The 18,637-nt window shown below is 37.0% G+C and overlaps 1 protein-coding gene across 1 annotated transcript; it reads right to left on the bottom strand.

Annotated features, from left to right (window-relative positions):
• Positions 1 to 12,446: 12,446 nt before the first annotated feature.
• LOC140240908 (uncharacterized) lies at positions 12,447 to 17,942 on the bottom strand. Its single transcript, XM_072320686.1, has 5 exons — positions 17,849 to 17,942; positions 17,240 to 17,305; positions 16,558 to 16,626; positions 15,236 to 15,368; positions 12,447 to 13,581 (listed from the first exon to the last, which is right to left on the bottom strand). Exons 1-5 carry the CDS (start codon positions 17,940 to 17,942, stop codon positions 12,447 to 12,449), a joined length of 1,497 nt encoding a protein of 498 aa, XP_072176787.1.
• Positions 17,943 to 18,637: the final 695 nt, after the last annotated feature.

The raw sequence follows: 18,637 nt of genomic DNA, 5'->3' as shown, positions 1-18,637 counted from the left end.
CCTTCCAATATTTTGCAACATCAACTTCGAGTGCCAATGGTACCCTACAAGTCGAATCTCCTGACGTAATCCTCTGAAAATCATGAATATTATTCTTTTTTCTTCTTTTTTCGATCTTTTCGATTTCTTTTTCAAAACACGAGCCAAAAGTGTGTTCACAAGTAAAGAGTGTATACGCATAATTATTCATGGATTCTGTATACGGTATGTCTTACCTCGGCATTTGAGCCTAACAGCTCTATTTGAAGAACACTCGGTGGTTGTCGATAGGCATTCATCCAAACGTAGAGATCCTGTACATTGGTATCGAGGACAGTTGAGCTATGCAATAGTTTCTTAATTTAGAGCTCACGATTTGTTCAAAGTAATGAAATTCTTGCGTAGAGTTGTTTTTATTGCAACTGATTGACAAATTGCCCTATAATGTACATCGACGTAAATATATGCACAGAATTAATCACTTTTTAGTAGTAGCCACGAAAGAAATCATGGGCATACATACTTGGGCAGGATTTGAAGTTACGACCTTCTGATCACCGTACAGGTGTCTTATCCACTAGACCACTGAGCTTCCGCCCGACATTTAGTGCTGGTTTTATTACTTATAGCATGCGGTGGGTACTGTGTATTTTAATATTCAAATCAATGAAATTCTTGAGTTTTTGTTTTGTTTTGTTTTGGGTTGTTGTTGTTTTTTTTTTTTTTTGTTTTTTTTTTGGGGGGGTCGACTGATTGACACACATCGACGTGAATATCGTGGCTGCTACTTAACACTGATTCATTAGGTAGTTATCAACGTTTATGTCAGTCAGGTTCAAGAACTCACGATGTTACTAAAGAGTCAGCAAGAAATGACCCATGTAATGGAAAATTGTAATGATGTTAACAGTAGTAACCGAATAAGACGGGAATTTTAAAAGAAATCAAGTTATGACAATGAAAATAAATTGCACTATTCGGCAAATATTGAGTGATGAATTTACCATGTGTTTTTAATCGAAATAATCTTGATCTTTCAGTGAGGTATTGTACACTCGAGTACGCATCGAGTACCACGAGTATTAATTTCATTGTCAAATTCTGTAGTCACCGTTCGAACACGATAGGCGTTCAACCCTCCTCCCTGCTGCTGTATGATTACTGGTCAAAATCTGACCAGAGAACTCCTTTGCCGCTGGAAAGCCGAGCTCCTCACAGACTAGCTTTGCAGTTGCGTTGGTAAATCCATCAAAGCAGACATAGTTGTCTGATCCGGTGACTAGTAGGCCGTCCAGGTGAGAGGGTCCGTCAACCAGCTTCACCGATGGTGTTCCTTGAAGATTGATGAACAGTAGTTTCATGCTCTATTGCTTCAGTTTATTGGTATAGTACTGAATGGAATGCTCCATTCAAACATGGTATGAGTATTGAACGAACACTTATTGTATTGAATGAGCACAACGTGTTGCAGGGTATTAGAGATAACATGGAGAATGATGATCACGCGTTTTGTTACAGAAAGTCATTCAGTGAAATTCTCTCTACCATGCCTACTTTGACAATCAATTCATCAAAAGAGTCGTCATTGTCAATTCTATTTCGGATATAATCAATACCGCTGAACTTTACCCCGGGGAAGCTGCGCGTGTAACCTGATAATGCTAATCGGAAATGAAAGAACACACTACTGAATATTATGATTATATAGTGTAATAGCTGAAGACATGCCTATGGTACACAGAATGCCTATTTGTCCAGATAGAACATCAACACAAAGAATGTCTTACAGAAAACTTTTTGCCAGGTCTCTAGATCTGTCAGCAAAGCTATGATACAAAATTAATTCATGCAAATGACGTGTTTTGTAAGTCACACTCTATTCTTTACTGCATCCACTCTGCAAAGTGGCAAATGGATGCCTGAATACAAAACCTTGTCCCCTTTACGCGACTTGAATTTTGTAAAACCTAGGAGGATCAAGAGAAGGAGTCCAACTGTCTTAATTCCCTTTGAACCCATGTCTATATGAAGGCATTAAAGTAAAGTCGGAGTATGTTCCAAGCTGGATAAACCTCAACCGGGTCTAGGGCAATTATCCCTTAGGCACTTACCCAGGATCCTTCCCCGACCCTAACCCCAATCCTAATCCTGAACCTAATCCTAACCCTAATCCAAACTCTAACCCTAAACCCTTACCGTAACCCTAATCTTTACTCTAACCTTATCACTAACCAGTATTTAGCCGGGGGTAATTGCCTTTGGGGGTAATTGCCTTGATACGCCTCAGCCATCATTTCTCTATGGAAGATCTTTATACGTTTTAATGATGGTAATAACTTTTCGTCATTCCTTGGTATAAAAAATGAGCGACATACAATAGTATAAAGACACGGGAATGCGCTAACAGAAATTGCGCAAAGATTGATGAAATGAAAATAAACATCACTCGACTGGGCACTTCCGACAATTACTTAATAATAATAATAATAATAATAATAATAATGATAATAATAATAATAATAATAATAATAATAATAATGATAATAATAATGATAATAATAATTATAATAATAATAATAATAATGATAATAATAATAATAATAATATAGGTTTTCCCGGCCAATTTCGCACTTTTGTCAGTCCATTTGATAAAAGGTTCATTCAATTTAGCAAAAATCCTCGTCACTGCACATTCTGTCATTCAAAATTGCAACTTGTTCGTTCAATCTAGCATTTCTATCAATGAAATTCGCAAATGTACCTTTCGAATTCGTAAAACGGGCATTCAAATTGGCACGTGCTCTTCAGTCATTCAAATTCGCCAGAATTGGCGGAAAATGGTATTTTAGTCATTCAATTTCGCGTATGGGCAGTCAACTTCCAAGCATGTTCATTCAAATTGGCGTAATGTTATTTCTATTTTGAAAAGGTGAGAACCGTGATTTATACGTATTTAAATGTGAATTTTTGTTACATCCACACACTGTTAAGTATATAGTAAAGGTATCCTTGACCCTAAATAACTCTGAAAGTCTGTTGTTCTGTAACGCCCCTCTTCTTTCATACATGTTATCAGAACTTTACATGCACCAGCTGTACCATAGATTCACTTCACTTTCTTATGTCCAGTCATGGCAGCACGAGTTAGATACAGGCGTATCTCTCAAGAAGACAGGGAAAGAATCATAGAAGCATTTGAGGGTAATAACCTTGACAAATCGATGACTAATTGATGGCTAGAGCTGATCCAAGAACTTTATTCCTAATGATGATTAACGCAATACAGCACCCACCAAATGAAAATAATGAAACATGCAGATGAAAGAAATAACCACGATGTACAGTGATGTAAATTGAAACCTCCTTCTCCCAATGAATGTCAAAACAAATTTAAGATTAATGTATCTGTGAATGAAATAATGCTATCGAACATTATAAACACATACACATATTTTGAAAGTACTGTTGCAAAGGTGATATCAGAATAAAGAATGAATACGAAAATATGAAATGTTAAGCTGCTTGCAAACAATACCTATGATGAATGAAAATGGAAAAAAATGGAATAAAAAAAGCACAAACGTGTCTGCTAAATTGACTGCAGTAAATGCGAAATTGGATGCCCAAAAATGAATTCGAATGAATGAGCACAGCGTATACGTGATCATGTGACTATATCATGCTAAACTGAATGAACGATTTGCGAAATGGTGCTTGTCTTACGAATTTGAACTGAAAAAGTGCTGATTCGAATGATGTTAGAGGTAAAATGAATGCTCCAAAATGAATTTGAATGAAAAGATTATAAAATTGAAATACCGAACATGCCATCTAGGCTAAATTGTGCTAAATTGAATGCAGCAATTAGGAATTGGACTGATACAAGTGCGAAATTGGCCGGGAAAACCTATAATAATAATAATAAAAAAAAATAATAATAATAATAATAATAGAGGGTATTTATAATGCGCCAATTCCACATAACTAATGTGCTCAAGGCGCAGTAGGAAAACTGAGTTTTACACAAACATGCACGTGAAAATGAATGCCACAATAATAATGATGGAGAAAAAAAATCATAACATACGATTCTACTGAAAAACGGTTACGAACAAATGAGTCTTGAGGGCAACTTTATAGGAGTCGACATTCGAAATGTAACGGATAGCTTGAGGCAACTGATTCCACAGGTAAGGTCCAGCATGTGCAAATGACCGATCCCCCATGATTTCTTCGTTTTTGGAACAACAAACAATCTACAATCGGATGACCTTAAACATCTGGGAGGATTATAAAATGTCAGCACATTAACATTGTACTCTGGGGCAGATCCGTGTATGCAATGAAAAACAAACAGTAATAATTTAAATACAATGCGAGATTCAATGGGTTAACCAATGCAATGAGGACAAAACAGGGGCAATATGAGTATTTCTTCTGGCAAGGGTAACAATACGAGCTGCTGAATTTTGCAATTTTTGTAACCGTGAAAGTTGAGATTGTGGTAGCTGAAATAGGATTGCATTACCAAAGTCAAGTCGGGACGATATAAGAGCATGAACTATTTTTTCTGTGGCTGAACGAGTTAAATACTTGCGAATAATGCCCAAATTGCGTAACTGATACCTCACGGATTTACAGACAGCAGAGATCTGAACAGACATGGACATTGTAGAATCAAATAATACTCCAAGATTTCTACACGATTTAGATGGAGCGATAACCACATCACTGTCAACCGTTAAAGACGGAAGACTGACCTTATCAAGTAGAACTTTGGAGCCAATAAATAACAACCCTGACTTTTCCTGATTTGACTTCAAATAATGAGAGCTCATCCACTTTTTGACATCATGGATACAAGCCTCAAGTTTCTGAAAGATGTCAACGACATTGGTTTGGGTAGGTAGAAATGATATATACTTGTATATCTGGATATCATCAGCATAGCATACTAATCTATAAAGAACTATACTGGGAGACTGCCATATTAGTTTTATTTGTCGGAATTAAGCGGAAAAGTGATGAAATCGGTTTTCCAGGAGGTTGCATTTTTCAAACACTCGTCTTTCACAATACACACAGCTTTGATCTATACTTTTGCGTATATTTCTGGACGGAATTTACTTTCGTATCATACGTTTTATCATAAAGGCAAAATCTCATTTCAGTTAATGAACAATGAGCAACATATCTCTTACAATATTTTAGAGTTCGAAATGAATCTTAATTGTATGAGATGCTCAGAAAGATAATGGTTTCAAACCTCTGACGCGAGAGGCATAAGAATTCATGTGAACTGCTCTTGTGCCTCTGTAGGAAACTAAGAGCTGCTTTAATAAACGCAGCCAGGTGGAACTCCAGCCTCCTTGGTAAAACATTGAAAGAAACATTTTCAAAGTCGTGAACAAAGGCTGCTAACGTGGACTAACATTGAATAATATCTATATTGCAAGCAATTCATGAGAAATGTCATACTCTCTACAATAGTTTTCACTGAAGTAGGCAAAGATACTATAAATGCATAAAGTCAAAATTTGTTTAGTTCACGTAGCCACCAAGGAAGAACTTTACAAAAGGAAATAGCCACTGCTATGACGGTCTCAACTCCCTTCAAAGGACCAGGAAATTGTGATAGAGTGTTTTGTTTGCACAGATTCACTGAACACTACGAACCCGAAGATTTCCATCAATATACATAATCATTACGAATACGAATTCCATACGGGGGGGGGGGGGATTGAGTAATACGATCGTATCATTTGGATAAGTAGCAAAAACGACAAGACATTATTATATCTATCGAACTGTTCGGTTCGGGCCCTGTTTTCCATGTTAACATGTTTCGGCCATAGAAGCTACGGGATGCCTACCTATAGTTGATCTATGCACTTACGTAGCGATGCACCTGACCCATTGCGTATATAACCTATCGAATAATCTTTCCTCTCATTGTAGAATCCCATAAGTTACTGCTGACATACGTTACAGTGTTTGGATCCCTGAGATTTCTTGAGCAAGTCTTTGGTGAGTGAAAGTTCAATGTCACACACACACACACACACACACGCACACACACACGCACACACAAAAGAGAAAGATCACGTTCCAAGAAAAGAATAAGAGAAAAGAGAAAGTAATTTGCGACAGTAGTGAAAACCACATGCAGATTATATAGATATTCATATTTATATACTCATGCAAATAACGCTATAACAATATACAGTACTTACCCCCGTAACAAGTCACGTTGATCTTGAATTTAACTGGGTAGGTATATATACTGTATCAAAAGCTTCACTCGATGGGTAAGAGATAAAGTGGAGGAAGCCTTGTTTTGACCGACAATTAGGAAAGAAGTCTTCGTGTTTGATATTTCATCGATAATGTTGAATGCCATGATTTGGTTGTTAATGGACTCCAAGGTAGAGACAATTCGCCGTCCAAGAGGTGCCCGTAGAACCCAGCTATTACCGTTTAAAACGCAGTTTCTGTCACACCATATCTCACGTTCCAGCGGCTTTCCCGAACAGTTAAAAGTAAATTCAGCTGGAGATTAAAAAACAACAACGCAATGATAAACAGATCTTGTGGTATTTTGTTTTGTAAAAAAAAAAAAAAAAAAAAAAAAAAAGAGGGAGAAAAGCACTATGAAAATATTTACAGGAATACGGATACTCAGTAAAAGCTTTAAAAACAATCTACCCTACGTTCTATTTCTAGTGGTTCTTTCGTCTTTTTAGATGTCATAAGACAAAAATATTGTAGGCTTTAACCAGTGTATCTCAATGAAAATTGTAGTGCTTTTAGTACTTTTGAAAGTCTGAATAAAATGTTAAGTATACATACCTGTCGTTTGTAAGTCTAGCGCTGAAGAATTCACGAAAGGACAGCAAAAGATGAAACAGGCAAACCAAAACCAACCGGACTGCATTCTTCCTTTCATTGCGAGAAAAGCAATATGGAAAAACGATATCTGACTATGGTAATTCTCAGAATACTAATGCCCACGCCAAGGCAGTCTAATTTACTGCATAATGAAGGTATACGATATATTTGTTGTTCTATTATCCTTCCCTTTGTTGTAAAATGTAGAATTGAGCAGTGTCCACGTCTACTTATTTTGTGCCTGCTGATGCCATTCAAAAAGTAGAATCAGATTTGCTCACGTGAGACTGCGCAACTGCACGACCACTCCCTGCGTTTACCTTTCGAAGTTGAATTGTGATATCTCTTCATGTTTCCAAGGCCTTCAAGGAAGTAGTGCATTAAGAAATGCAGTAACCACTTGAAAATGTCAATCAGATGTTCTCTTTGCATTACAACAGAAACTCCGTCCCTCGATAGATATGATTAGTTTAATTACTTTTGTTTCTGCAATTTTTTCTGCTTTATAGGGCAATAATGGCTCATGTCCTTTAACAATCTGCATGCCTGATATCTACACTCTTCACTGCGTGTGATTCAAATCATCGTGCCAGATGTTAGTTTTGAACATCAAAGTAATTTATGTAGGATGTTATGATCAGCATAACTTGGAGATGCTTGGGGTGGTTAGAACGTTAAGATGATCTTCTTCCGACCTTCTCTCAAGGCATCTTGAAGAAAGAAAGGCATTTTTAAACATTTTTAGCCCCTGTATGAAACTCAAAACTGTTAGGCAAGTGTGATTTAAAAACAATAGGTATTAATACAGTTGTTGATTTGAGGTCATCCCAAGAAAATGACACGCACGAGTCGTACGGCCCACGAGTTAAGCATTGAAAGAAAGTCCACGGGTCATACAGCCCATGAGCTCGACACGAGGCAAATAATGCCCATGGATTAGACACTAGGCAAAAAGGCCCACGAGACAATAAAGTGAATATTAAAATTTGGCACAGATTTATACTCTGTGTTTATGCTAGAATGTAAAATTCATACGATGTCTGCGGTAATGCAAGCACTTTTGGATGAATTCGGGAAAAATCAGCGAAGGTTTTTCTGTTGTCAAACAGTAGCAAGGCCAGCGAATGCTGACAATGACCTTTGGCGAAGTGTTCGGGGCGGGTAAGTGCCTGAGAGACATGGAATTTTACCTTCTATTTGAAGATTATTTGGTTACTGTTGATGTTTTAAAAGCAGATCACTCAAAATGAAAGATTTACTTTGCAAACGTTAGATTCATTTTGCACTGGCATGGCATTATCCCGACTAGATACCAATTAAACGCTCACCAAGGAAAACAGTTACACCTTTGAGACCGGGCGTTTTCTTCTATTGCTCCTCGCCTGTGGAACTTCATCCCATATTTTTTTTCCGTGAAATTGACATATCTAAATCACTTCAAAACCTCACTCAAGACTCACATTTTGTTTAACAAGGCATTTAATTGCTGACTTTCTTGCAGGAATCTGCGCCTTTGAATGTTTCTACAACAGATATTTGACACTATACAAAATCATCATCATCATCAGCCTGTGCATTATCTTTATAGAGGACGTAGTCTGCTCTTGCTTGCTGATTCCATTCAGTGACGTCACATGCGTATTTTGCGATAATCTTTAGGTTTTCGAAATAGACAGGAGAATGGTATTCTCCTCGCTTTATGTTGCACAAATCTTTTCCGTTAGGTCGGGAATTGTAACAACCGGAGCAGGCTTTAAAACTCTATTTGCAATTTCACGAAATGTTATTCATGTTTAATATCTTTGAATGGGGGGCTTCAGCCCCGTGATGTAATGAGTGTCGAACTCGTGGGCCTTGTTTATTTAGTGTTGGACTCGTGGACTGTTTTTGCCTAGTGTTGATTCATCGGCCTTATTTGCCTCGTGTATAGTGTCGAGTTCATGGGCAGCATGGCTCGTTAGGTCTATATGACTCCTAGGCTGTACGACTCGTGGGTGTCAAACTCGTGACGTGCACCCGTGAATTTTCCTTTCCTTTGCAGAAAGCCTTATCATCTATCAATCCAAAGAACGAATCCATTTCCTTCTTTTTTTCTGTTTGATATGAATTTGTGATATTTGTTATTATTTCAAGAATAATAATAAATAAATCTTATGAATCAAAAGAATAAACGCTCATTTAAAGTATACAAAGCGGGGTCTCTGTTTTTCGGTCTGTTCTTTTCTTTCCCATCATCTATAAGAAACCCAATGTCTCTGTTTTAAGTTTTTGGTCATAAAATACTAACATCGACTAAACTGCGAATGTGTAAAGATGAATAGTCACTATCAATTGAAAAACAACAGAATATCACGACTTAATTGCGGTTAACTCAAAATGGCGATGAATGATTTATTGTGGAAAAGTACAAACCCGGAAGTGGTTTACCACTGCAGGGACTTTTAAACTGAAGAAAACTATCATTCAGCAAAACTTTCTGTCAGGAAAATCATTGCACAATCAAACTTATCTTTTACGTGGCCACTAAGACCAGGCGTCCACTAGGGCGCGGACAAGACGTGGAAAGCAAATTTGTTAATTCCACACTCATTCGGCAACCAAAAGTGGAAGTAGCACTCTTCGCTCCGAGTAAACTTTGTTTTTTGTTGCGTTCTTTTCAGAAATCATTTTCATTTGAGGGATTTTAATAGTTGCTCTATACAGTGCATCGTTTTGTTCGCTTTAAATGTGACCGCCCAACTCAAAATCCACAAAAGTGGAACTAAGTCAAAATCTTATACTGTGTGTGTGTATCTCTCTCTCTCTCTCACTCTCTCTCTCTCTCTCTCTCTATATATATATATATATATATATATATATATATACATATATATATAGCAAATAATAATGTCACAACAGAGGAATACATTAAATGCCAATCTTGATTTCAATTAAAAATCCGAATTTTCGGGTGTCCTCTCCCTTCGTCAGGGATGACAGTGCGAATGAATTTTCATTTTCTGCATTGTTCTTTCTTATATCTAAGTTTAAATATATTTGTATATATAGGGTTAGACTAACTTTTTTCCCCTCTCTCTGGTGTCCTATACGTAGGAATAAAAACACATACACGCACGAAACGTAGACTGTGCTATACAATAATTATAATTATTAGAAGATAGTTTTTTTCATTTTGCATATAAGCCCCTGCTTTTCTTCTTACAATTTTTATTGCACTGTTATCACAAATACATACGCATAAATGGTATCTTATGCATTCTGTTCCATGTCGGTAAGCGTAATTGAAACTTAACTCTCTTTCCACTCCTTCAGAGACAACTGAAAAGCTTTGTAGGCAACGCATTTTTTCCTTGAAAAGAAATAATCCTCACGAACGCAAATTCACCGCACAAAGGCAATAAACAACTGCCTTAATTGATTGTTTGCTATGATAACCAATAATAATGTGATGTTAATGTTAAATGCATCTATTTTTACATAGGAAATTAGCCTACAAATGTCCATTAAGATTACTTGCGATTCTTGAGTTCAACTGACCTCCTCTATCTTATATCTCACGCAAATGTGGACAACCAAGCAAATGATGAAAGATTCGTCACGTATATTTCTGATTCGTCACCATGTTGCAGATATTTAAACAAGCACATTTCAAATAGGTGATTTAGATGACATACAAACTGTAACTTCGGAAACCATTCATTCAAAATCTGTACTTCGACGTGTCATACCTGTGTTAGTTCCAAAGTCGTTCGGTATTGAGCAGCATTATTACCTTTTCTATTTCATTTGCTAGAATGCTAACTCTCATATCTTATGCTAAAATGTAGCAAAACTTTCATATCATTTCTATTGAAACTGCGTATATGTTATTTACAATTTCTTTGCCGTTCTTGTGATGGATTTGGGTAATGAATGGTACAAAATTTTTACCATCGACAAAAATCCAGAAACTGATTAACTCTGTCATGACTCTTTCAGAAAATATACCAAATTAAAGACTGACTATATAGGCTGAATTATGTCACCTATTTTGAGTCCTCACGTGAAGTTGGAAGTGACAACTTTGTGTTGATTTTGTGAAGTTTATGCTAAGATATAGGAAAACGTTCATGTCATTTCTGTTTGAACTGTGCATATACAGTCCGACCTCTCTATCCGGACATGTAGGGACCTGAGCTAATGCGGATAAGGGATTTGAGACTCAATGTTTAATACGCGCAGCTGCTGACGAACTATCGCCTGTACCGTGCCTTGATTTAATGATAAATTTTTCTGTCCATGTTCCTACGGTGATTTGGGGGGGGGGGGGGGTTTAGTAAATGTCCGAATGCATGTTAGAAGAAAATTAGATGTAAATGTATCTTCATTATATTGAGAATAATATTTAATTCATGTGGGTTCGTCTAGGAATTTTGTTTGAGTTTGAAATTCCCCTTTTCCCCGTAATTATTAGATTGAAAAAAAAAATCACGCCGAGATCGCATCCGGATAAAGGGAGGCCGGATAGGAGAGGTCGGACTGTATGTAATTGGCGATTTCTTTGCCGTTCTTTTAATAGGATTATGGTAATAATGGGCACAAACTTTTCATCATTGAAAAGCACTCCAGAAGCTTATTAATTCTTTTATTACGGAACATAAATTATATCAGTTAAAAACATTACACATATTAATATAGAAAAACAACCATCATACATACAAGCGTGTCCATCGTTACCATAACACGAGATAACATTTCACTCCAGTCCAGTGATGAAGACAATACCGTGAGTGAATGGAATTCTTTAAAATCATACCCTATTCTTTTGGTCTCACGTTATAATTGTTACGGTTTTAGCATCACATACATGTATCAATCTAACATGAGTTTGATATTCTGTCAAGTTCATACGTTATCTATGTAATCATGAACTACATGGTTTAGTAATGGATTCATTCTGATCTCACTGCGACAATTTGGTTATCAAGTATGAGAACTTGTAAGTTTATTACACACGGATGCATCCATTTTTCCTTGTATATGGTGATTACATCAACAGCGTAATGGTTACTATTTCACCGAGTGCTATTATCATTCATTTCAATTTCTGTCTTGCTCGTGTCACCCATCACCCTGTAACAGATTACTATAGTGACAATATAGTCTCCAAACTGCGTTTCATTTAAAATTATTACAGACCTGTAATGTACAGCTCTTCAGTTTGTTTGTTTGTGTGTTTGTTTGTTTGTTTGTTTGTTTGTTTGTTTGTTTGTTTGTTTGTTTTTTTTTTGGGGGGGAGGTTGTCAGTTGAGCTGATAATACGCCGTAATCTTTGTAAATGTACACGGATGTAAGCACAGTTATTACCATGGCTTAATCCTTGAAAGCGTGAAATCTTAGAGGAAAAAGGAAAAATGTTAATGATAAGCTACTTGGTTGAATTTATACACTATATTACATCATCAAACTTTTAGCAATAAAGTGAAAGATTTCAAAATAACGATCACAAGTATATTATACTTTCTAAGAACTTGATGATATGTGCTGTTTCGGTATATACATTCTGTGAGAACTCATAATGTCTTCTTTCAAATAGCCACCTACATATTAGTGTAGTTCATATAGATTTCTTCCTGCATCGTTGGCTCTGACTCAACCCTAGAAGCCCCTCGTGTTTTATCCACCTGTGCATATAGCTCCTCACACGGTGGCTGTTCTACGATCGAAATGTTACCTACTGTTTTGTTCACCGTCGCGTACATGTCCTCTCGGGTTTGGGATCTTGACGTAAAACTCTCCGGGTTCTGAATCTCAATGTCGTGACAATCATTGAAGCTGTCCCCTTCTATCATCTTAGAACGAAGATCATTGGCGAAGTCTTTTTCAGGATTCAACAGACTATAATCTCCGGAGTCGAAGGCATCAGGACATCGCGGTTGCTTGTTGGTATCAGTGTCACTTTGTTGCTCCGGATTCAGTTGATAGTAGAAGACGTCTTCAGAAGGCATGGCTTTTATGGCATCCTTGCTGGAACAGGGCTTACTATATTTTCTGTCAGGGTAGATCTTATGCTGTGAAGTTTGGCTAATAGGTGACAGACCAGGGTTGCGACTTCCTGTTCTGTCGTCAGGGAAAGCATGATTGAGGCGATCATACTCGCTTTCTGTAGGCATTTCGGATGAATCGTGAAATAACGTCAGTGAATTGTAATAACTGTCATCAAACAAGCACGCTTTACCAGTGGATCTAATGGCACCATTCATCCTCCCGTCCAATTTACAAAGGTCGACATCCTGGTAGTCATTATCATCTCCATAAGCACACGCTGGTGGGTCCAGAGATGTCTCCTGCAGGCCACAATATTCATTATCAGAAGGAATATTCATTGAAGTCAAAGAAGTGCCGATGCCGGTATCTATGTGACTTTCGTCAGGAACTGTACAAGGGAAGCCACGATTTATGCTGATAAAGGTAGAAAGCCCCTCGTCTATCTCTTCAGCATCTTGGTAGATGTGACTAGTGTGCCCGAGATGGCCCCCTCTGTCTCCGACGGTGTTGCCCAGAATATGAGGCAAAAAGCTACCAGCTGTTGTAGCATTGGGATTGGTAGCGTCCGACAAAACGGTATGATCCGTCGTGATTGGCTCTTGTACAGAAGTGTCGATGGGATTCATCTGAAGCTGCCCGCCATTTGGGTGAACATTTGGCTGATGCGAGGTTTGGGCTCTCCAATGTCTGCAATTTAATGGAGAAATTGAATTTATGATTTTACGCATGTGACCGTGCATCGCAAAGCCACCAAAAAGTCGCCATACATGGATTTTTAGTTAAGAGTAGATTGTGGAAGAGCAGAATCTAAGATTTAAAATGAAATATATACGTCAGCGCGAACAGACTTGCCAAACCAATTTAAACAATGGAAAGACAGGCACACTTTGCAAATTAAAGTGTGTACTCAAAAGAGAGGCTTTAAACTTTAGGGTCTATAGGCAAATGCGTAATTTCCCCCAGCTGTCTGCAATGAATGGAACAAAGAAAAAAGATATAAATTTCCATGAAAATCGCAATTAAGTGGTTATTAAACTAAACTGAAAGTTTGCGCATCATTAAAGTACGTTATATTTATGGCCGATATAAACTTCAAATGCAACATTAGTGTGATTTCAATTATTAGAGATGAAAACTGTTTGAAGGGTTTCTAGTGTTTTAAATCGGTAAATCTGAGAAAGCCTACATCAGACCGAAACAAAGTATTTGAAAAACTGCAAAAGAATCATGGTGCGCAATCACATAGTATAGTGTCGTTGTATCGACAACGCTTGACGCGTGGCTTGCGTGAAGCTTGACTGCCTATTGTTATATCATTCGAGGCTTTCTCCCTGCACACTATTCAGACGACTGGTGAGAATTTTCAATAATTAAAGACTTGGTAGCACTGGAAAATGTGGGTGTCCGATTGAATCGGTCTTAATTTGCTGCCCACCGAGGCATATCGAAACAACGAATAGTGCTCGTGAGCCAGTTGTTTTAGGGACGATTCTAGTCAAGATTTTTCTTCTCCACTCCCCCCCCCCCCCTTTTTTTTCTTTAGGCTGAGTATGTACTTGCACATCAGTGATCAGTGATAAAACTGTGCACAATTTGTTACGGGGATTTTCGAATATACCCGAAGCGGGCCCCCCTTTCGAATCCATGTATCCCCACGATACGGGGTCTTTAAAAGATGCAATTTTTATTTCAAAAAATTGTAAGAGTCATATTTACGAGATCAGCAAATCAAATCAAGATGAATGTCTTTTATTGTTTTAAAACAATACCACAAGGCTGACTCAATACTTGCACTTGGACTGGGAGAGATACTCATCTCGTTTGATAAGCCTGCATTCACAAATTGGCAGTCTAACCACTCACACTCGCTTGATAGCCTCCAAAATTCAACTCCACATCACTTTGTCTTTGTTTGTTTTTCTGTGTTGTCCGTATCCTTTTCTCTAGTTTTTTGACTGTGTATATATAGGTGGCTCCTTGCCATTGATTTGGTGGTGGTTTTCGTAAAATATGTTGAAAAAAATACTGTATCAATGAAAGTTTTGGGCGACAGATGGAATAATAACATGATAAAATGTCTTGCGACCAGAAACTCGGGTTTTCGTGATAACAAGTCCACCCACCAATAGTTATGTAAGAAGAATACAAATCAGCAAACTTACTTCAATATTCATGTGCATTCAGTAATGTACACTCCCTTCTGAATATGCTTTATTTGTTTCCTGGGTTGCATACAATGATTCTACACCCTAGATTAACAAACTAGTTATTACAAAAATTCACACCCCCATTCCCTTACATCCCATATAATAGCTTGTATTTAAAAAAAAAAAGAAGTCACCTTTTCTTTTGATGTTTCCACCAAGCCATTATCATGGACAGTATGACAAGCACGGCGAAAACAACACCAAGAAGGGTTCCCAGGATGTAAGTAATAAAATTCATCTCATAAAGTTCGGTATCTGGTTCGGTATCTGGAAGATAAATCATTTAGTGAGTCCTTCGTCACCTTAAAAATCAATGGAGGAATAATTTGCTCTCGTAGTTTTTTTTTTTTCCTTCTCTTTTATGATGACTATAGGCAGAAATTACGTTTGTTTGTTTTTATAATCAGATCAAATCATTATGAAGAGAAGTAGTTCTATTCTGTAACCTGGCAAGATTTCTCACTTTGCTGAATTATCGCAGTATACTAACATTAAAAAAAAAAAAATGTTTTTTGCTGTTGACGAGTGACTGTTAAGATAGCATGAGATGAGAGACTTCAGAAAATCAGATTATTCGTGCCCGGTTTGAACTGTTGTACTCATAGAAGTTCACACACTTGACGGAAAGAGCATAGGGGAATTATTACACAAATTCGTATAAGCAGATTCTGAAGTGATTACTGTAGTCGAAATGTTTATCACAACAGTTCCCAAGTCCCTGATTTACATTCAGGCAGAGCATTCAAACCTGACCAAAACTGTAAACGAATAAAGGATTAACAAAATTTTCCGTAAATGTTTACTTTGCATAGGCAGACGTAATGTACTTGATCGCTTTTGTAAGCCATATTCACGATTGGAGCTTTTTCAAGAAAATGCATTTTTGTTCGACCACCGCAATGTGTTCTATGACAGTAACGATACTACGGAGACCTGATAAAGTCGTCAGACATAATATGTTTTCTTCAGTTCCTGTTGAAAAAAAAAAGCACACTACAACTTGCCATTTCTTCATGGACAATGGGTATTCTGACTTTTGAATATGCATCGTCTTTCTGTCTGTCTTGCTTTACTGTCTGCGACTTTCTTCTTATAATGTGTTCATTGTTTAGATATGAACTCAACTCACAAACTTTCATATAAAAAAAGAACTGGGCAAACGCTTTATTGATTCCAATGTTATTTTAGTATCAAACTTTTTTGTCATCATAAATAAAGCAATACACTTTCATACCTTCAATTTAAATTCAAATAAAATGATGTCGAATTTACCATGAATTGTCACCCGTGGTTCGCTTTTGCCATAAAAACATGTTAACAAAAGGATTACCCTAAAATGTAGATCAATTGCAGCAAAATAGTTTTGACGAAATTACTGCCAGTGAGAAGGGGAAAATGCAGTAAAAAAAAAAAAAATCCCACTTGCTATATGGGTAGAATCAATTACTAAACTCACGTGACGAAGAAGTTACAGTAACTGTTGTCTCTCCAAATGATGTCAGAACTTGCATAGTCGGTCTATGCCCTGTGCATTTTAATCAAAACACAGGCAATACTGACAGTATATACTAGTACATATTGATGGGAAATCTCCTAATCAGTTTGTACTTTTTGTGACAGCACTTTTCTGTGCAATATTACAGTTTTCACACTTTCCAGATCGACAATACGTACATGCATATACAGAACAATTCTTATATCTGTCAGATATCAGACTTATTTGCATGGTGATCAAAGTACAACAGTAACTGTTTGTAGTGTATGAGTGCTCATAAAAGAGAAATCGGCATTTTATTGATTTCATGTGATTGTCTTTGTTTTCTAACATGTCTCAAATCAACCGTTGCAGTCAAATGAAATAATACCACATTAACGACAACTGAATTTCGAGGAAGATGAACATTTCTCTTTAACTAATATTTTTGATATTGATTGACATTATCTTTGACGTCATCTTTGCTGTTGTTGTCACGGTTTTCCAAAAGCGCTTAGAGGTTGGTCGAGATTGTGCTTCATGGGCATGCTATTATTATCTATTATGATTATCATAATCATAGTCTTTAGGGCATTTGTTGTTACACAAAAATTTTGTTCATGCGGATATGATGAGGTATATAATTGCAAGCCTTGGTACTTACCATTAGACGTGTTTTGCATACTTTGTGTGGGCTTTATGCTGACGTTGACATCTTCCCACTCATCGTCTGTGAACAAAAGACCCACACACAAAGATAGTGACAACCACATAAACATAATTCGTCCCATAGCGTAGCATAAAATGTCACTCAGAAACTTCACGGACTTAAAATGTTGTCTTATTGAAACGTAGTGATGAAAGCGCTGTAGTAATCTGTCATGAATCGCTTGTTAATGTTAAAAATACATTTCATCTCTTTTTGTATGTTTTCTAATAAAGACGGGAAAATATCCAGGGGCATTTTCAAAAACGCATCAGTCATTCTCATGAACATAAAAGACCGAGATAAGACTAATCTTTCCCAATGGTTTACAGGGTATCAGAATCTCTGCATTACGAATTGTCTGATTTTAAGTTAATAAGTCTTGAATGATACAAACGCATTTGAGTTACTTAGTTCAATTGTTCCATCAGGCGTGGAAGTATTAATTCAATGCCGTTACAACCATCTGTCATTGTTCCACACTAACTGATGAGAGATTGGTTTGAAATACTGTGGTTATCCGAGATTAGGCAAGATTATACTGTAGGATGTATTTGCACGTCACACCGTTGGTCTCCTTTCTGGCTTCACGGCAAGACGGAGTTGAAGTGTTCCAAACAGGGAAGTAGGTCGACCGCCCTGGTAGTCCCATACACTGCATTGTCGCACTCCCGTTCACGACGAACTCTCTGCCACAAGCGAGAGTTATCTTGGACCCGAAGCGTGTGATATTCGAGTCCCAAATACCGTTAGGCACAATCCCCGGATGATCACAAAACCCAACGGAGACTTTCAATGAATAAAGAAGGCAGGGATTAACTTGCTATAATCAATTATATATAATCCATGTTAATATGGAATCATGATAATAATCAAGGAAAATATATTACAATACATCTTTTTTTCCTACAACATGATAATTCACTTGTTAATCCCTTGGACCGACGCGACAATGAAGTACCCGCGGATCTCAGATCAGAAAGACCAGCACATACACAAACACACATACATACACACACACACACACACACACACACTTTTATTACACGTACAAGGAAAATGTATGACTCAATCTAATTTTTTAAGCCATGTATAGAATCACTAAGAAATATGAATAATACACTTACCCATATATCATACATAATAATTAATCCTTGTAGTTTCTGTAATCTTAATGTATGATGCCATCCACAAAGATAATAAAAAATCAGTGATAATCAATTGATCAGTGAACTCTTGTAAAATAACAATATTAAAAGACTCATGTATTATTTACCAGAAGGTTTGGAATAACTTGTTATTTCAATTAAAAGCAAGTACGTACAATAACAAAGTACATTTTATGCCATCAGTGTG

This window comes from Diadema setosum, chromosome 17 (assembly GCF_964275005.1).
Source record: "Diadema setosum chromosome 17, eeDiaSeto1, whole genome shotgun sequence".
In the NCBI taxonomy this organism is placed as follows: domain Eukaryota; kingdom Metazoa; phylum Echinodermata; class Echinoidea; order Diadematoida; family Diadematidae; genus Diadema; species Diadema setosum.
The sequence above is the reverse complement of the archived record's forward strand: the minus strand, read 5'-3'. Positions and strand labels throughout refer to the sequence as shown.